The sequence below is a fragment of the Dipodomys spectabilis genome, unplaced genomic scaffold, assembly GCF_019054845.1.
Source record: "Dipodomys spectabilis isolate Male_0828 unplaced genomic scaffold, ASM1905484v1 ptg000197l, whole genome shotgun sequence".
NCBI classification, from domain to species: domain Eukaryota; kingdom Metazoa; phylum Chordata; class Mammalia; order Rodentia; family Heteromyidae; genus Dipodomys; species Dipodomys spectabilis.
The window spans coordinates 7,644,149-7,665,829 of record NW_024870874.1 but is presented as its reverse complement, the minus strand read 5'-3'; the positions used below and the strand labels follow the sequence as shown (position 1 = coordinate 7,665,829).

At 35.1% G+C, this 21,681-nt stretch overlaps 1 protein-coding gene across 1 annotated transcript in view; it reads right to left on the bottom strand.

The window, feature by feature from the left end:
• The window catches only part of Cftr (CF transmembrane conductance regulator), a 143,985-nt gene that overhangs the window by 59,433 nt on the left and 62,871 nt on the right, over positions 1-21,681 (bottom strand). The window contains exons 15-16 of the mRNA XM_042695895.1: positions 18,570-18,761; positions 3,016-3,110 (exon numbers count right to left, since the gene is read on the bottom strand). Of these exons, the coding sequence (XP_042551829.1) occupies positions 3,016-3,110; positions 18,570-18,761 (287 nt within the window). The remainder of the gene's footprint in view (positions 1-3,015; positions 3,111-18,569; positions 18,762-21,681) is intronic.

Genomic DNA, 21,681 nt, shown 5'->3' with positions numbered 1-21,681 from the left:
ACTGCCCTTCAACGAGCTCCCATTTTTCTGAGAAAACAATGAAAGGAGATTATTTCAACTGCAAAATGTAAAGACAACCAACAAATGGGATCCCTTAGAGAAATTATATTTTAGTGATTTTTCAAAGTGATAAGTACAATCACCAAATTGATAACAGTGGTTGTGGCTTTATAACTGATGCTTCATTTTGCTCTGTATTGTCTGTCTTTGAGACCCTTACATAAACTTTCAAAAAAGAAGGAAAGGAAAACAAAAGGGTTAACAGCAGCCTTTTATTCAAATTATGCATATGGCAAAGAAAAAACTGGTTCTTAGCTAACACCTTGGAAATGACCTCTGCACCTTCAAATATCTTGCCTGCTAAGAGTGTTTCTATATGCATGAGGCTTTGACCACATGGCATTAGTTTGACATCTGGGAGCTGGAGAAGGGATAACTAATATCTGAAGAGACTGTGCACCTATGAAACTGATCTAATCAAGAGCTCTGGACCCCAAGGCTCCGGCAAGCTTCTACATTTGCAAAATGCATCATTGTTGACAGAATAAAGTGTTATGCATGAAAATCCTTAGGAGAAACAACTAGATCTCTGCCTGGGATTTCCTAAGCTCTGCTTCACTCCTTTTCCATGTTGCTGACTCTAACCTGCAGTCCTTCTCCATAATTAATCACATCCCTGAGTGTAATGGCAAAAAAAAATAAAGGAAAGGATAAATAATTGAGAACAGATATTTGTATGCATTTTACTTTTTTTACGTTACGAAATAAAATTTCAAAAGTAAAAACTCCACTGAGTTGGTTTAAAAAAGTCATGAGATAATCTCATCAAAACATTTAAATGCTTCAGGTAATATTGTTAAAGTTCAAAGTAAACATAAAAATCTAAAAGAACCTTGATGTTGTAAATTACTTGGAAGATGGTATGGGAGGGCAAAGATCTCCACCAAAATGTGACTTCAAGGTCTTTCTTTGTCCATATTATGTGCTTGTCTCTCTGCTATGGTCTCAATACAGTTTCTCCAAAACTCATACTGGAGTTTCACTTCCCTTGTAAGGTATTAGAAGAGAAGAAACATAATCCAACTACCATGTTTAGAAGACTGAGTCCTTATAGTGAGATTATAGTGACTTCATGAAAAAAGAGAGAAAGAGAGAGATCAGGGACTATCACACACACACACACACACACACACACACACACACACATGCACATGCGTGTGCACACACACGTTCCCTGTTTCTTACAATGTGATTCACTGTATTGTCTTAGGACTCTGACAAGTCTTCTTAATTTAGGTCAGAACTGTGGATCAAAAGAAATCTCTTTTCTTTATGATTTACCTAGTCTGTGTATTATTAGTAACAGAAAAAGACAGCTTATTCTATATCTATGAACACAGTTTCTAAAGTGCTTACAAATTATATTCTTATAATACACAGGTACAATTCTGAAAGCAAAAACAATTTTAGTCACAATTTAAAATATGTGTGTATTACAACAGGAGCAAATCTTAAATAGGTAAATACAAAAGCTATGTTGAATGTCTAGAAGCCAAATGCTAAACCTTACCTGGATCTAAAGTGGAATGCTTAAGGCTAAGTCTCCAGTTCAAGATTTGCTCATTAATCTGTTCATCCATTTCCATTTTTTAAATCTATTACTTTACAGTATAATTTCAAGATCAAGGCCTATACTATACTAGAGTATAGTATACTATACTACACTAGAGTATAGTATACTATACTATACTAGAGTCAAGTTGACCTGGCTCACATACTGATTCTTTTTTTCTGTGTGGCTATTCTTACCCCGTGTGACTTTTGACAAGTTAAGTCCTATCATCCTCTATTACCTCCTGAAATTTTCTTTGCAAAGTTGTATTGAAAATTTAGATTACACACACACACACACACACACGATACTACACTGCACCTGACAATGGCAGTAGGCACTTGCATCAAGTACTTAGTGACCTTTTTTTTTTTTTTGGTTGTTTCAGCTTTTGGAAGCAGGAGAAAAGAGAAAGGAGCCAATTCATCAGTGAATTAATGTGATCTTTCAACAACCTTGGAAACACAGTGGGAAGAATTTTGTTTGAATAAAACTGGAGGAACATTTGACGTCCCACATCTCTAATCATTATTTTTAAACAGAAAGTTACAATTTAAAATGATATTTACTTATTGACCAAAATTAACTATATGTGCTCCAGCATAGACCAAACACGTCACTCCCAAAGTATCTCCGACTTCCACAATGTCAGGTGTGCTTGTCTCATTTTACTTTAAAGATTACAAACATTAAACTCACTTTCTTCATTTGCTTCACTATTTCTGTTATAATAATTATTAATAACCTTTTTGAAAAAAATGCATGTTTGTCTGAACTAAAAAACGTAAGTGGAAGCCTAAAGCAGTTCTGTACATGCATTGAGGGGAATGGAGAAAACGAAGTGTAGGATGGTATTAACAAATTTATCTTCACTTTTCTTAATCTCTGAAGAATTTCAGTTTTCTCTTTGTAGTAAACCACATCATAAGGCAAACAGATGCACAAGTACAAAAATAAGGAAATGCGCTTTGGAAAAATGTCATTATCTTCAAATCTGAACACTATGTCATTATATTATTAGTAATTAGATGATTAGGATTAGATAAAGTAATAAAGGTTGAGCTCCAATGATTGGATACTGGTGGCTTTAGGACAAAAGAGAGAGATTAATATACGTGGGCATGCACTGCAAGTACTTGCAAACACACACACACACACACACACACACACACACACAATACACAAAGGTTTCTTGTTTTGTCATGGGATGATCTGTGCATCTTTACCAATTCTGAATACCATATGATTAACTATAGTTCTTAACTCACTAGCCATATGCTCCTCCCATGAAATTTTCAACTCCTGAAACAGAATATAAAACAATAATAGAGAAATGTCTCTAATATTTTCCACACATGATATATACATCAAATTTTTTACTGAACCAATAATCAAATATTTACCTTGCTAAAGAAATTCTTGCACGTTGACCTCCACTCAGTGTGATTCCACCTTCTCCAAGAACTATGTTGTCTTTCTCTGCAAACTTTGAGATATCCTATTACCAAAATCAAAAAGTTAAAGAGGCATTCATGGTTCATTGACTCTAAAATTATAAAATGCATCTTCCTTCAAATGCAACTGGGTATCATTGCTTTATCCACAGCTGAAATTTTAAATATTTCATCTAAAGTTTTAATAAAGATTGCTTAGTAGAGATTGCTCTAAGAAGTAAAATTTCATTCTCATTTTATAATGTTGTCCATGGTCATTAATAACAATTGAATAGAAAAGTAAAATAGACAGATATATTTGTAGGTATAATAATATATATGAAGATTATCCATGGACCCATTATACAACCCCAATCACTATGACTATGCCAAAGTTCACTTACCTCCAATTTACTCTTTAAAGGACAATTGAAATGAAATTTCACTATATTATTTTCTTAATAAAGGATAAAATATGTTTAGCCTTGAGAAGCCTAGATACATATTTTTAAATCTCATGTCATGAAAATTCACAAAATAATAGGAAATTAAATAAATTTTAACAATTCAAATAGAATATTTTAAATTCAAAACAAAACTTGAACAAAGTTGGAAACATATATGGCTCAATCTTTCTAAGCACTGACAATCACTACTAAAGGACAAGCCATGTTGTTACTATACTAATACTATTTTTAGTCAGTATCAGAAATAATAATTTTTTAAAAAATCATTTCACTTTCTTGTGGTATACTGGAAATATTTCACTTGCTGTATAACACTAGCTATGCTCTTTATTTAATATATAGTATATATTTTAAGACTCTGAATGTTTAAAGTGTTGAACTTTTGTCTTAGCAAAAGAATTAATTATGCTGTGATTTGCTTTGTGTACCATTCTTTAATACTTGTGATAGTAGCAAAATTAATTTATTTTAAAATAAAAACTATAGAGTTTAAAAGTCCATATTTTGTTTCTGTTTTTGTGAGCTAATAAAATGTGTTTAATTTGTGAGTGAGAGAGAAAGAGAGAGAACATATAGTTTAACAATAGTGGAGGGGGGGAGGGGGGGAGGGGAGGGGACGGGGAGGAGGAAGATAGCCTGTTTGAAACTTTGTCTCTACTAACCACTAACAAGAAGCTTTGGGACAGACTCTGCCAGTGGACAATGGAGTAGTATTTTCCTTTGACAGTTGTAAATACTTGAAGTGACCTGATACTTGATAGACTAATACTAGTCCATAATGTACTACTGATTCCTAGAATTTTCTAATGAAGATTTCCCAGTGATCTGAACATTGCATTCCTTTCCATTTGGTCTTGAGTAGAATGTTTACTCAATGGGGTTATGTGCCCCTTTTTCTCATTAGAGCAAATACAGATTCTTAAGGGCTAATGGCACAGCCTTTATTACAGAGAATATACAAGGGATCATGTATAGGTAAACACTGCACTTAGAATCAAATGCCCAGGTCTTCATGACCTTGACAGATGTACTGCTATTGGAACTGCCATGCATGTGGCCATGTGCTATTAAACTAAAAGTCAAGTTTTAGGAAGTGACTCTTACTTTTTTTTTTTGTCTGAACTCTGGGCCTGGGCACTGTCCTTCAGCTCTTCAGCTCAAGGCTAGTGCTTTACCACTTGTGCCACAGCCCCACTTCCAGCTTTGTCTGCTTATGTGTGTGGCTGAGGAATCAAACCCAGGACCTCATGCATGCAAGACAAGCACTCTACCACTGAGCCACCTTCCCAGCCCCAGAAAACTGATTCTAAAAGATGAAGTCAAAGTAGATATGATGGTCTCAGACAGAATCTTGAATTGTTTGCTCATCTTGCAAATACTATCAACTGCTAAGTTGGCCATTTAAGTTTTTGTTTTGTTTTATTTCACTCTGCGCTATGATATTTTATTGTTCCTCTTAAAACATTATTATAAAATAATTGTGGGTGAGATAGAAGTTGCTTTGCTTTTAGGATGACCACATAATAGTTGGCTTGAAATTTCCACTAGACTATGTTTTAACAGTAAAAACAAACATATTCAGCTAATTATAATCAAGATACATTATCTACATGGATAGAAATGTCATAATGAAATCCATTATTTTGTACAATTAATATATGCTAATAAAAACAATTATATGCCCAAATTATGACATACATGCAACATTTAAAACTATGTAAGTACTGATCATTAACAATCTTATGTATATACATGTACAAATTAATTTAAATGAGGGAAAGTATATACATATATATATATATTTCATCTATATACAGAAGCTTACAGTTTTGTATCAGAATGATGCTGAGAAGGATGAAGGGAAAAAAATCCCAAAAGACTTTGTCAAGGCCACTAACAACGCAGTTTAATAAAACAGGGATGTTTCCATGTGAAAATTTCTGTCTAGGAGAGATATTAGTATATTTCCTAAATACAAAAATAAAAGATTCCTATATCTGAAAAGCTTTAATATTCTGAGCTACGGCTTCTGGCCTCTTTTCTGGACTATCATACTTGTGAAGTGAGAGGTAGGTATACACTTGGATAACTTTAATAAGCACTAAAAAGATCATAACGGGAAGCTGCTGTTGCAGAAATGCCACCAAACAGTGGTGAAACCTGGAGGTAAATTTGGATTGTTCACATTATTTGTAAAACAAATACACTAGTAATACCAATATCCTGCTATTAATGCAAGTACCTGTTCTGATTACCTAGTTTATTGTTCATTTGCAGATTTCTTCATTAGTGTTTGGTTTTCTCTATTTGATTTAACATAAACACTCTGTTTAAACACTGTTAAACATTTATCTTTGCCGACTCTTACGGGTACTCAACTCTGGTAATATATTTGTCTTTGAGGGTGTTGGTTTTCTGACATCACAATAGATTGTCCCTTATGTGAAAGTTACAATCTAAAGAAAGTTATAATGCTTTGTGCTAACACAAGTTTTTGTAAAGCCCATAAGAGCATGCACTGCTCACAGAAACCTTACACCTTGGGGATATATGTTGTTTCTCCTTAATCACACTATAAATTCCCCAGCATTCTTTTTTAAGTAATCTACACAAAAGATGGAGGGAAAATCGCATCCATTGGATTTAAGGTACTAGGTATGATTTGACCTCATAAAAAAATTAACTGCCGGGTTTTTTTTTAATGAAACAAAAAAAATGTAGTCATTTATAAACTATTGTGATCAATTATTTTTCTCATTGAATGAGACCTTAAAATTTTTTCTTTCAAATTATTCTCCACTACCATTTCAGTTTTTACTCATCTGCTCAGCATAAGATTAAAAAATCAAATATCTGAATCATTAGCTCTTAGATGTGATCCTTAGGCCAATTACTAGCATGAGTTGAGATCTTATCAAAATATGCTGCTCCTATGCTTACTCAGAAAAAGTTGGCCAATGCCCAAGAATATGCATATTAGTCCATGATGTCAGTGCCGTCCAGTGTTTGAGCTGCTCGTCAGAATACTTACTCTTTTGGGCTGACTTTTTTTACAATACGCTAAGTTAAAAGGCAAAGGGCAATTTCAAAGGATTCTGTGCACACAACACCCTGGATTTGTTCAAGATAGTAAAACACTTGAAAATACTCAGATAAAGACTAGTAGAGAGGGTCAAAGTTTTTATATATTTATTTTATTTTATTTTATTTATTTTTTTGGTCATGGGCCTGAACTCTAGGCCTTTGAGCTGTCCCTCAGCTCAAGGCTAGCACTCTGCCACTTGAGCCACACCACCACTTCCAGCTTTTGTTTCTTATGTGGTGCTGAGGAATCGAACCCAGAGCCTCATGCACAAGGCAAACACTCTACCACTGAGCCACCTTACCAGCCCCAAAGTATTATTTTAATGTATGTAATAAAAATTCATTTATTATTAAGGAGCATATAACATACCCAATGGGATTTGTGTCCTTTTTACATGTTTATCAATTTACATATTTAAAAATCAGTTAAAGTTTACTAGCTAACATTATTCAACCAGACCAAAAATCCCAGAAGTTGTTAAGGAAGATTTGCTAATAGAACACGGATAACTCTGAATTGAACACATAACAGGACAAAAATACAGGATGTTATTATATTGAAAGAGAGACGGAGAGAGAACTTGAAAGAAAGAGTAGAGTGTTACAGTTAATGGTCCTGGGTAATTTTGCAATATTTACAGAGTACATTTGAGCTTCCTGTAACTTTGAAGATAGGAAAATACCATAAACTTATTTTATGGCTGGCTTATCACTTTTAGAACAACCTTGACACTGCAGATGTTTGTGGTAAAGGAGGTGGTAAGAAGTTAGGACTAAAGGAACATGAATATTAGGGTAATGTCATTCAGTAAAGCATTTCTTTAACAGTAAATCATCAGATGTTTAACACTCATATTATTAACATTTAAAAATCACTGAATATTATATCTCTAAATATTTGTGCTTCATGCACAAGGAGCTGGACAAGAGGAGGGAGTGTGAGTGGAAACAGAAGGAAGCAGTAGGGAGCGAAGGAAAAGGAAAAGGCAGAGTGGATGAGAGAATATAAGAGAGTTAAGAACGTAGTACAAAGGGAGAGAAAATGTGAAAATGAATTAAACATTTCACATCTATCTACTGTCCATGTGGGTGTGTGTCTCAGAAAGCAGCAGAGAGCTGTATGATATCTATTGGCAGAAATAAGTTTCCACAGAAGAAAATAGACACTAAAAGGTTCCTAAATTAAAATTGGGGTTCTGTTTATTAGTTAAGTTAATTTGTTGATCTAAGTTAAACTTCATCTAAAGAGAGCTATGACTAGAAATACTGGTTAGGGGCAGAAGCCTTGCTAGAAAGCATGAGAAGTGAGAATTTTACTTAACTTGGAAAAAATATCATTCTCCTTCTCTGCCTGGTATTAACCAGAGTTTGGGCAGAAAACGAATTCTAAAACAAGTTTACTGGAATTGACAAAAGTACAAAAATGGGTGCTCTAGGCTTTTGGTCACTAATATTAAACTCATTTTATATTGTTCTATATTGCCATATACTTATATATGTATGGACTCATAAGGGAAACTGCTAATATCCCTGTTTTTCTTTAGTACATAGATTCATAGCATTTTCAAGAAGAGCTGTAGAGGGCAGTGATTTAATTGAATGTATTTGAGGACATATACTAAGGACTAAAATCCTAAGTAAGAATTTCCTGGAGTCCGCTACAGCCGAAGAGCTGTATAGGAACTGTGTTACAACATTTATGTCAAACATGCTAGAGATTTGGAACAAATAACCTGATTGATTTCCTTCTGTTTCCACATTAGATCTATGTAACTATAGATTTCCGGATAGTATATTTCAGAATTTCAAAATACTCATGCAATCTAGTGGATTGTTATGGGGTATTTTTTTCAGATTTCTGTACCTGATTTTTATTTAATTTGCCTAAGAATTGGTATTTAGAAGCTGTTAACTCTCTAGTTATTTTCTCTAAGCGCTTAACCAAAATGCTGAGAGAAATCCAGTCTCTGCGATGCATGAGGAGACTCCTTGGTACTTTCTTCGTACACTGGTAGGTGATCATATATTTGGTCCTACTCTGAATTTCCCCAAATCTAAAGGTCCATATTGTAGCTTCTGTTTTGTAGTTCATTTCCTTAGGAACAGGAGATGGGCTTTGTACTTAAGCACTCATTGTCTCTGACCTTCCTGCCACAATCCATTGAGGCTCAAAGCTGTCTTTGGACCAGGCTTGTCCTTGTGCTTACTGCTCACAAGATCTTGGACTTCCATTTTAAATTTGAGGCTTTATGGAAGGAAAAAGAGATTCTCCCCAAGGGGAAAGAGAGAGAAAATAATTTGGGAAGAAATCGATAAAGAATTTTTCTGACTTACCTAATTCTCAAATGAGTTAAGAAAGGTGAGTGGTTTTCCCAAGATTTGCTTATTTAGGATTGTGATTGCTGGAAGACACCATGTCCATGAAAACAAATACACTGCTAAACATTTTTTTAAGTTAGTCATGGAATTCTCAATACCATTCATGCACAGGTTGTTTTTATCATATTTACAAATGGAAAATTCATAGTGTGGGGGTGTTTTAACATGGGATTTGAACTCAGGGCCTTGCACTGCCTAAGAAAGAACAAGGCTTGTAGAAAACTAAAGCTAGATCCTTATATATCACCCTGCATGAGAATCAACTCCAAATGGATCAAAGACCTCAGAGTCAAAGCAGACACTCTGAAAACATTGCAGGATGGAATAGGAGAAACTCTAGGTCTCCTTGGCACAGACTGAAATTTTCTTAATAGAGACCCAGAAACACAACAAATCAAAGAAAGGTTGGACAAATGGGATTGCATGAAATTGCAGAGCTTCTACATGGCAAAGGACATAGCTAGCAAGATCAATAGAAAGCCCACGGATTGGGAGAAGATCTTCACTAGCCATACAATGGACAAGGGTCTCATATCTAAAATATATCTGGAACTCCAAAAATTAAATCTCCCATAAACAAATCCTCAAAGAAACAACTGCCCAATTAATAAGTGGGCTAAAGACTTAAAGAGAAACTTCTCTGAAGAGGAAAGAAGGATGGCTACTAGACACATGAAGAAATGCTCAACCTCTCTAGCCATAAAAGAAATGCAAATCAGAACAACATGGAGATACCACCTCACTCCAGTTAGAACGTCTATAATCAAGAACTCTAATAACAACAGATGTTGGAGGGGATGTGGACAGAAGGGAACCCTACTACATTGTTGGTGGGAGTGTAAACTTGTTCAACCACTTTGGAAAGTAGTATGGAGGTTCCTCAAAAGACTCCACATAGAGCTCCCCTATGTCCCAGCAATCCCACTTTTGGGCATTTACCCAAATGATCACAAACAAGACCATACATACTAAAGCTACCAGGACAACTATGTTTATTGCAGCATTATTTACCATGGCTAAGATATAGAACCAACCCAGATGCCCCTCAGTAGATGAATGGATCAAGAATATGTGGTATATATACACAACGGAATTCTATGCCTCCATCAGAAAGAATGACATTGCCCCATTTGTTAGGAAATGGAAAGACTTGGAAAAAATTATATTAAGTGAAGTAAGCAAGGCCCAAAGAAACATAGGTTCCATGGTTTCCCTTATTTTCAATAACTAGTATATGTCTGAGACAAGTAGAAAAGGCCAGATAAGTTGACGTTAGGTGAAATGAACCCCAAGATAAGTATTCAAATGTTTTTTTTTTCTTTCATGCAATTGTTTCTAACATATTTATAAGATGATTTCTTTGTTGCTTTGTATGTCCCTCCCCCACGGCATAACCCCTGCTTTCACTGTATTTGATGTTGGTATAATCCGTGGAGGGGAAGGGAAAAAATGAATTGTTTAAATAGGAATACAGGTGGACCCATTGCAACACTGAGCTGTACAAGTCATTATGCAGAAAAACGAACTTTACAATTTTGGCCAGCAGGGTGGTGTAGGGGGGTTAGGGGGTGGGAGATGGGAAGGGATGGGAAGGGGAAACAAAGGAGGAGGCAACAATGCTTGATAAGAAATGTACTCATTACCTTGCCCATGTAATTGTAAGCCCTCTGTACAGTATTTTCACAATTAAAAAAAAGAAAAGAAAAGAAAAAACAACACATGAGGAAAGAAAAATGGGAACCTTCCCACTGCTGGTCAAAGTTAGTCAGGATGTGTAAGTTATGGAGAGTTATTGTACAACAGGGTGATGATATTAAATAAGATTGTGCTGTATGATGGAAATTGCTCAGAGAGTAGATCTTAAAAGTTCTTACTATATACATATACAAATGATAACTATGAAAATTAATGGACATATTAACTTGACTATGGTAATTATTTCACATTGTACATGACAAATACATATAATTTTGTGTGTCAATTATACCTCAATTAACTGGCTATAAATTAAAAAAATAATTACATAAAATAAATGTTACAACATTTTGGCATTGCTGGGTGCTGATGGCTCATACCTGTAGTCCAACCTATTTAGGAGCTGAGATTTAAGGATCCTAACTCAAAGCAATCCCAGGTAGGAAAGCTGAGGAGACTCAGCCAAAAATGGTGCTGTGGCTAAGATGGTAGATTGCTAGCATTGAGCAAAAAATGGTTAGGGACAGTGCCCAGGCCCTGAGTTTAAGCCCATGACTATCCAGCATGCACGTGCGCACTCACGCACGCACACACAGACACACAGACACACACAGAAGCAGAACTTTTTCCTTACATTTCGTATTATATAGTGACTGATCCATTGTGTTTTCTGGTTGACTCAAAGGCGATGTGCTCTTTTCCCTACCTCCTCCTGCCTAGCAGATCACCATGCTCTCCTAACCACTGCCATGACCTTCTCAAAGATCTCTCTGCCACCAGCCTTGCCCCTTCTTTAATTATCCCTATTATATGTTAGAGCCAGACACATCTTTGCAAAGTACAAATCTGATTACATCACGACTCCCAAGTTAAAACCCCTCCAGAGAGTTTCATGGAAGTTCAAGTTCCTTAATGGGAGGGAGATTCTTCTTGATAGAACAGTCCTATTCCAGTTCAGTGCTCACCATACAGCCCTTTGTTTCCAGCCAGAATGAATTATAATAGCTCCCACAATGTGCCAATAACTGTCTTGAATCCATGCTCATTTCATTCTGAATCTCAGCCATCCAGAACTGATGATAGTTCCCTGGATATACTATACTCTTTTAAGATCCAGTCTGCATATATTCTGTTCTCTTTCTAGAGCGATCTCCTCACTGAGAACATTTTTGCTCCTCCATCATCTCTCCGTTGTAATATTACTTCCTCCTAATAAGTACTCTACACTAACCAATATCATACAACTTACTAAACTGTACTGATCTTTTATTTTTTGTCTTCACCACTAGAATGAAAGTCCTTTGAGACAAGTATTATGTCTTGGTAATCAATATATCCCCAGAGTTTGGTTCAATGGTTGCATTTGTATTTAGTGAATAAATATGTATCTCTTCCCTGACATACCTGTAAGCCACAGCCTCATTACATATAGGAACCCTTGCTATACTTGGAAGCAGAGTGCTTAACACTGTGCAGTGTTCAAAGTATCATCTCAACAGAGATTTGCTGATATCAATTTTTTAATTCATCAAATCTGGATCAAGGGTAATCAAACCCTGTGAATGAAAATTACTTTTAATTTTATTATAGACTTGGTTCTGAAAAGAAATAATGATAATACAATTTTCCAGAGAAGACATATTAAATTTTCAGAAACTTCCTTTCCTGGGAAACTCCCTATGAACATTTCTCTACAAAGTCAGAAGCCAAAAAATATGTCCAGATCTAGCTACAGATGTTATATTTAGCCAGAGGTCTTTTTTAGGGGTAAAAATCTTTTCTTAATTTCTTTAAGTCCTTCCTTAATCCTCTTCAATTCAGGTAACTTTGAATCCAGAATCTAGTTTCTTTTTTTTTTTCTTGGTCTGTCGGGGGGCTTGAACTCTGGGCTTGGGTGCTGTTCCTGTGCTCTTCAGTTCAAGGCAAGTGCTCTACTGCTTGAGCCACAGAGCCACTTCCAATTTTCTAGTGGTTTATTGGAGATAAGAGTCTGATGGACTTTCCTGCCCGGGCTGCTTTGAACCACGATCCTCAGATCTCAGCTTCCTGAGTAGCTAGGATTACAGGTGTGAACCACCAGCATCCAGGCTCAGAATCTAGGTTCTTAAAGCAAGCTAAAACATTGGGAAGATATATGTATGCTTTCTAAACTATGACTTTAAATTTTGTGTTTTGAATGTGTGCCTGGTACAGTGTTCTAATTTCATTATCTATTCATGGAATAACTTGGACCCAGACAGTTATAATTATATGTATATAGTACTGCTCTGTTCAGTTGCCCACATTTTACTAGGAGGGGCAATCTCTGGGCTATTTTGGTTTTGGAGACGTAAGAACTCTTCTTTGTTAACCTAATAATTAGCTCTAGAATTTTAGTTTGTACTTTTGTAATCAGCCTATTTTCCCTTTGACTGCAAATTCAAGGAAAAGTTGTTACTCGACAAATGGAAAGTACAGATTGAATGGGCCAATTCATGTAAAGTGTATAGCCCAATGCTGACATGTACACATCATTCATAGATGTAAACTAGCATTTGTTTTGTAAATCTCAGGGCTCGAATAAAATAAAATGAAATGGTAGTATAATTCATGAAACACTATAGCAATCCTGGTATAATAACTTTATGAAATAACTGTTCTAGCCTCCCATTATAGTGAAATAAGTATTAATGCTTTCCAATTCCATCATCTATCAGGAGAAAATTGCAGATAGTTCAAGACAGAGTCATTCTACCTTATTCTGGTTGAGGGAACATACATAATTCAATATGTTTCAAAAACTGTAGTAGATGTCTATTGCCTCATGGCTACTCTTTTCTTTCAGTACTTTCAGAATATCCATAAATTCTCCTACATTGATAGATTGACTATTAGAGGTTGTCTCAACTTCTTTCAGGTTAGTTTCGGCCAAATCTGCAAACCCAGAGGTCAAATTTGAAATCAATTAGTCATATGGTATCTACATGGTGGAATTTATTTTCCAGAACAGTTAGGTTCTGTCTGCTATTCTCCTCCCAAGTTTTTTTCACACTTCTTGCCAATTCCCTTCCCAGATTTTTTTGTTCAGTGAATTTTTGCCAAGTTTCCTCTCAATTTGTTTCCTTCTAGTAATTTATATACAAAACCTATCAACAGTGGTAAAATAGAAAACACATGGAGATTTTACCTTCAATGTACACAGTAAATATTTGTGTTACAATGGATCTGTAATGACTGTCATGACATATACTTACTTCATGCGAATCATTTTGTGGTTTCAATAGTATCTCAGCAGCTTTGTGGAATAAAATTACTTTCCCCACTCCCCACTCCTATTCCTACCACACACTGTTATAAAAGCCAATTACTTCTCCAAACCCAGGTACTTTCAGAAGAGTCAGTGAATAGAGAGTTCAATTACTCTTCACCAAATACTAGCCTTCCTACAATTCTTTTCCTGTCAGCAATAGAACTAATATGGTTGAATAATAATGGTGATATGTGGGCAGTCTATCAATAGTAAACAAATGAACAAGTAAGTTAACTAGGACTCAATTATCTTGATTCCTCTCTTTTTTTTTAAATTGTGAAAATACTGTACAGAGGAGTTACAATTACATGGGCAAGATGATGAGTACATTTCTTATCAAGCATTGTTAGCCTCCTCCTTTGTTTCCCCTTCCCATCCCTTCCCACCCTCTCCCCGCCCCTCCCACCCAATCCCCACTGCCCCCCCCCCCCATTCAAACGATTTGTTTCCTCTCTTTAAGCTAGTACATCTGGTTACAGTAGTTATAAATATTTAGGAGGATTCTATGGAAGTTTGGCTATATGGAAAAAAATAGAAGGATAAGTTAATGGCCACAGGGATGTAGGGGATAACTAACGTTTTGCCTAGGAATTTCTTTTTTTTGTTTTTAAATTTAATTTTATTTTTTATTGTGAAAATACCATACAGAGGGGTTACAATTCTATGAGCAAGGTAATGAGTACATTTCTTACCAAGCATTGTAGCCTCCTCCTTCATTTCCCCGTCCCATCCTTTCCCATCTCTCCCCCCATACCCCCCATACCCTCCCAGCACCAAAGGTGTAAAGTTCATTTTTTGACATAATATCTTGTACATCTCATTGTTGCAATGGATCCACCAATATCCCTATTTAAACAATTTGTTTTTTCCCTTCCCCTCCATGAATTATACCAACATCAAATACAGTGAAAACAGGGGTTATACCCTGGGAGAGGGACATACAAAGCAACAAAGAAATCATCTTATAAATATGTTAGCAATAGCAATAGCAAGAAAGGAAAACCATTTGAGTTCTTATCTTGGAGTTCATTTCACCTAACATCAACTTATCTGGCTGTTTCTGCTTGTCTCAGACATATACTAGTTATTACAAATAAGAGAAACCATGGGACCTATGTTTCTTTGGGCCTGGCTTACTTCACTTAATATAATTTTTTTCAAGTCTTTCCATTTCCTAACAAATGGGACAATGTCATTCTTTCTGATGGAGGCATAGAATTCCATTGTGTATATATACCACATTTTCTTGATCCATTCATCTACTGAGGGGCATCTGGGTTGGTCCCATATCTTAGCTATGGTAAATAATGCTGCAATAAACACAGTTACCTAGGAATTTCTAAAATGACTATTACTTTGCAACTTTTGCACGTTTGAAAAGTAGTACATGGAGATATTCCCAAAAGAGGAGGAAACAGTGAAGAATCTGAACCTGACTTGCCCACTTGTGGCTGCATATTACAAATTATTCTATCAACACAGAACTATCTCCATGCCCTTCCCTGCGATAATGTCTTTGAACTATCTCTCGAAGTGAATAATTTCCAACAACAAACTGAAATCAGAAAACTATGTGAACTATGTCACGTATGCTTTTTCCTCTCCAGACAAATTTACACCTACTGCCTGCTCCTATGACATGGGGCATGATTATAAAGCACAAGGGCTTTGATGATGTTCGAGCTGAACAAAAACACAAAAATGAGGAAGAGACTATTGTGTCCTCATCTCTAGTTCCAAGTCTGGAAGTAACCCATTAAGAAACAAATCAGCCTCAACAGTCAAAACGAAAACAGTGAGTCATGAATGTTTGTATTTGTGACAGGGATTGCACAGAGATTATACTGAGGGATTCTTGGGTTGGCACCAGCTGCTGACCTATCAAGGACTCTGGAGTTATCTGATGTTTCTATGATCAAAATTCCTCCATGTTTAAGAAATTAAAAAAACTCTCCTTTGGCACACAGGGATTATTCTCTATTCTGGTTCTCATTGGACCTTATCAAAGATGAGAACATTTATAAAGCAATAAAAATAAGTAGTACCTCTAAAGTCCCTGGGAAGTGGGGGAAATTTGATTTTTGGCTTTCAAGATAGATAAGCACTGTCTGTTCCTTTTATTTGTTATTCCCAGACATCATGTGCTCTCATGTAGCTATCTACATAAACTCGAGACCATGAGACTCACAGAATATTTTCTGAGCAAAATTTTTTCAACCAACATGCCTACTTCAAAACATTCCCCAAACAGTCATTCTGCAAGAATCTACTATTCTACCAGTGTGCTCAGTACAATAAATCAAAGTAATGTGTTTTGGAGTTACTATGCTCAAGGAATTTACCAGGTAACTGGCCAGATAAGAACAATATCTGCTAGCTGAGTGCCTGAGTCTTGCCCCTATAATTCTAGCTACTCAAGAGGCTGAGAGATGATTGCAGTTCAAAGCCAGCTTGGGAAGAAAAGGTTCATAACACTCTTTTCTCCAATTAACCAACAAAAAAGTTGAAAGCAAAATTGTGGTTCAAGTGGTAGAGAGCCAGGCTTGAGTGAGGAAACGAAAGAACAATGAATGCCCAGGCAGTGAATTCGTCTCAATAAAGACACAGACACATGAAAAGAACAATACATACAAAACACAGCACATGTGATATGTTTAAAATAGGTATATAGGCTTCTAATTTGAAAGTTTGTTTAAATATAAAGACCTATATACAGTTAATTGTTTTTATGTACAAGGTTAAGCATTGGCCAATTTATAAAGATAGAAAGTATATTACTGGTTGCTTAGGGCTGTCAGGAGGGAAAGTCAGACAGAAAAAAATGGAATTTGATTGCTAGCTGTTGTCCTATCCTTTAAATGTGAGACATTTAAAGATAAATTATAAAAATGATTTAAGGTTAGACATAATATCAAAATAAAGGAATAATATGTTCTGCTTCTTTCATTAGTGTTTGTTTGGTGACTATAAAATTCATGCATTACTTCATTGTTAAAGCAGAACATTCTACTAGGGATTCTTTTTTTTCTTTTTCTTTTTTTTAGCAGTCATGAGTCTTGAACTCTGGTTAACTGGAGATAAGGTGGTTAACTGGAGATAAGGGTCTCATAGACGTTTCTGCTTGGGGTGGCTTTGAACCACAATCCTCAGATCTCAGCCTTCTGAGTAGCTAGGATTACAGGCGTGAGCCATCATTGCCTGGCTTTACTATGAATTCTTAAAACACACACACACACACACACGACTATGGTGTATTCAACCTGATGTTCTCAGGACATCACAGCATTCAAAAATTAGCAAATATTTGTTACATGAATAACAGATTCATTGCTCTAAATTTATTACTAATTTACCTACACTACACAGGGGTTAAATATAGTTTAATTAATTTACCAGGAGGATACAAGCTATCATCTTATAAAAGCATTTATATGAGAATATATATATTCAAAACAAAAATAATAAAATGTACCAAAACCCTGCTAACATCTTTCTACTCATAAAAAATAAAACAAGGTCCACTACTCTAATGTCCCACTTCCCTACCAGATAAATGTTTGTGTTCTCTAGCAACACTTAGATATTTGGGTATCAAACCCAGGGCATTCCAAACCTCCAGGTTGTGAAATATTGTTCCTAGAAGAAAGGCTTTTGAGGAATAATGATAATCTTCTTCAAAGTAAACCCAAAGCTTTTTATAAGACAGCCTTTTCTTTTTGTCATGTTATAAAAGCACACAGACAAATAAAAGTAGTTGAGGAAATTACTGTTCAATGAGTCAGTACACACATGTCTATCTGTACACAGCCTTATCTAATGTACAACTATCTTTTTGTATGCTGTATTTTATATTTCACTTTATTTTCATTGAAATTTTTCAGAAATTATGAGGTAAAAGAACCCCCTAATACCAAAAGTCATCCATTAATGGTACTGGTTTAGAATCAGGATCCCTATCTAGACAATTATAATAAACCTCATAATTATATGTCTCCTGTCCTAACATTTACATAAATAATTATTGAACTTACCATCATACAAATTTACCAACCAGTACTGTATATTTCCAAATAAATTTGCCCATTTTCCAAATTGTTATAAAAATAGTCAACTCCAAACTCTTTGCTTTGCCTCTACTTCAAAAATTTAGTCACTGGAGATTATACATGCAAAGTCAAAGACATCTTTTATGATAAGACAATTTTATATTTAATTATCTGATAGTAGATCAGTGCTTTATGGTGTCATTAAAATTATTAAATTCTTCTTCTTATATAATTTTAGGAATAAAAACAACAGGCTATGTAAATACCCACTAGGACATTTGTCTCACTAATGTGTGAATAAAATTCCTATCATTTTAAAATGAGATTTATTATGATCAAGCCAGCCTATTATTTTACAAATATATTTCATCTATTTTATATATTTGCAAGCTTATTAGATCAAGGTCATGTATTTTAGTAATTAGTCCATTCATAATAGCTTACTCCCTATAGGAAATTTCAACATTTATAAATTGACTAGTTGAACAAAGAGCAAACCATATAACTTGACTAGTCTTGAGGTTTTATGTTTTTAACCAGAAATTTTTTCTTATAATTGCATACCTCTTCCAGTTGACATGCTTTGATGACACTTCTATATCTATACTCATCATAGGAAACACCAAAAACAATGTTTTCTTTGATGGTACCAGGCATGATCCAGGAAAACTGAGAACAGAATGAAATTCTTCCACTGTGCTTTATTTTACCCTCTGAAGGCTCCAACTCTCCCAAAATCATCATCAGGAGTGATGTCTGGAAATGAAAATGATTGTTATTTAAATTGTTTGATCACATCACTGAAATCAGTATTCACTTTGCCTCCATTCCAAATAAAGGTATTGCTTCTAACTTTTAAAGGTAATGTTCATTCATTTTGGTTCAAAATGCTTGAAGTAATTCTTAATCCAGACACTATGATATGCATAGAATATACCAAGGGAATAAAAGAGAACATAGCATTGTAGTGTGACATGTATTAGGAGGAAGGTTTATATGGGAGAGACTTCTACATCATATTGCTGAGATGGGTTTAGATCTGTGATGGTTTGTCACCACAAACCATTTGTTGAATTTCTTATTCTGTGCTTAATGCTCTCTATATGATTTAATTATATTGTTTTGTATTCTTCACAATAATCTTGCAAAGTAGGTACAGAATGATCTTTATCTCATAAAAAATACCAGGCTAAAAAGTAAATATTCAAACAATAAGTTTCCTGAAGTAAAATATCATCCAAGATTGAGCTTCAAAAAACTGTCAATGAACAAACTGGAAACTGAAGTCACAGCTAAAGTTTTCATATTGAAGAACAGATACTAAATATGATATATGTCTTGGAATAAAGCATAAATGAAAAGTAAGTATACAAAACAAAGGAAACAGTATACAGATGTGAGATACAGAGAAAAAATTTGGTGTTGGCTTATCAAAAAAAGTGGGAAGTCAAAGGATATCATTTAAAGTTAACACATGATAGCACAAAAGCATAAGAATGTTTAACAATACAAAGATAAACATTAAGAAAGATAATATACAATGGAATTTTACACTTCCATCAGAAAGAATGATTGTACCATTCATAAGAAAATTGAAAGACTTGGAAAAAACTATGTTAAGTGAAGTAAGTCAGACCTAAAGAAATATAGGTTGCATTTGCTTTAAATACAATGTGAATATACATCTACAAGTAAACAAACTGGAGGATAAAAGACAAAAACATGATAAGTTATACAGGACTCTACACATTTACACAGCGAGACCAAAGGAGGATGTTCTTAGGGGAGGATCACAAAGGCTCAATAGCTATGTGCATATAATCATATAAAATGATGTTGGCAAAATAAACTCCAAGAAATGGAAACAGAGAGTTTTTTTTGCTTTATGTTTTTCTTTTGTCACTGTTTTGTTTTCTGTGCCCTTTGTCGTATATGTAAATGTATCTGTTTGGGGGAGGGTAAGGAAGAGCACAGAAATGGTGGGACAAAGAATGAACAAATCCCCATGGCACAATCCCTGTTGTCATTATATTTGATTCTGGTGCCCTGAATCTTGTATATGCATTTTTCTAATTTGGGGAGGGGAGGGGAAATAACAAAATGCTGAAATAAGAATACAGGATGAGCAATTGTAAAAATGAGATGTTACAAGACACTATGTTGAAAATGGACATTACAACTTTGCAGGGGACGGTTAGGGGAGTTGGGGAGGTGGGGAGGGAAGGGATGGCAGGGGGAAAACAAAAGAGGGGTAACAATGCTTGATAGGAAATGGACTCATTACCTTGTTCATGTAACTGTAACCCCTCTGTACAGTATCTTTACAATAAAATATGTATTTAAAATAAAAAGTGAACAAATGCAGCGGTGATATTCACTAGACACTACGTTGAAAATGAATGATAAAACTTCTGGGGAGGGATTAGGATGGAAAAACTGGGGGAAAATGAGGAAAGAGGTAACACTATACTCATTACCTGAATTATGTAACTCTAACTCCTCTGTACACTAACTATACAATAAAAATTTTAAAAAGAAAGATTATACAACTGCTAAAAGTAAATAGAAATAAAGGAGGTAGCAAAAGCATTAACACCATTGATTTTTTCCAGAGTTCATATGAATTAAAATTATAAAGAGAATGAAATATTGTTCATATGCTACTATAAAGATAACCACTAGAAAAAATACATAGACTTTCCTATAAAACCAAAATACACTCATCCCTTGGTATCCTAGGGAACTGGCTCAAGATGCCCTTGTAAATAACAAAACTCATAGGTCCTTAGGTCCCTTATATAAAATAATATAATGTTTGCATATAACCTGTGTTCATCCTACAATATACTTAAAACAAAATCACTAGATTACTCACGATACCTAGTGCAATGTAAATATTATATAAATAGTTGTTATACTGTATTACTAATACAGTATTATAAATTATGACCAAAAAGTATACACCTATTTTTTAAACTGATGGGTTGAATATGAGGTCACTGAATCCACAGATATGGATAGCCAACTCAGCATGTATGTATACTCAGTAGTTGAAATGTATTTATATTCAATAATTGTTCTCATTCAACTTCATATCTTCTCAAATTCCAAAATGTTTAAATAACTCTTTGCAGACATTTGTGATTTTTCTTAAAATATAAGCAAAAACATAAACTAAGTGTTGATTCTGCACATATGATGCTCAGTCTTGTGAGACTAAGCTTTAGCACCAGAGTGAAGTAAGAAGACACACTAGAGATGCTGTGGTACCCAAACATCTCTCACCCACAGGCCATAGAACTTCAGGTGTGGTTAAGGCCATACTAAAAAATAATACAAATAAAACAAAACCGACCCGACACAGTGAAATGTTCCAGGCTAGCTTTCCATCAAGAATATTCACTGTACAAACTCCTACACTAACAGCATTTTATAAGATGACTCAAGGAAAGCCAGGCTCAGGTCGCTAATGTCTGTAACTCCACTTGGGAGAAAGATGAGAAGATCACAATTCCAGTGCCAAGTCCATGAGCTGCCATGCCAATGAAGGAAAGCTGTACTCAGTGGTGCAGGCTGATGACCCATCAATGAACAAGAAGCCTAAAATAGGTGAGTAGAGGCCCAGGTGCATGCCCAAATAGGATGTAAGATCCTTTATTTTTAAGTAACCAGATTA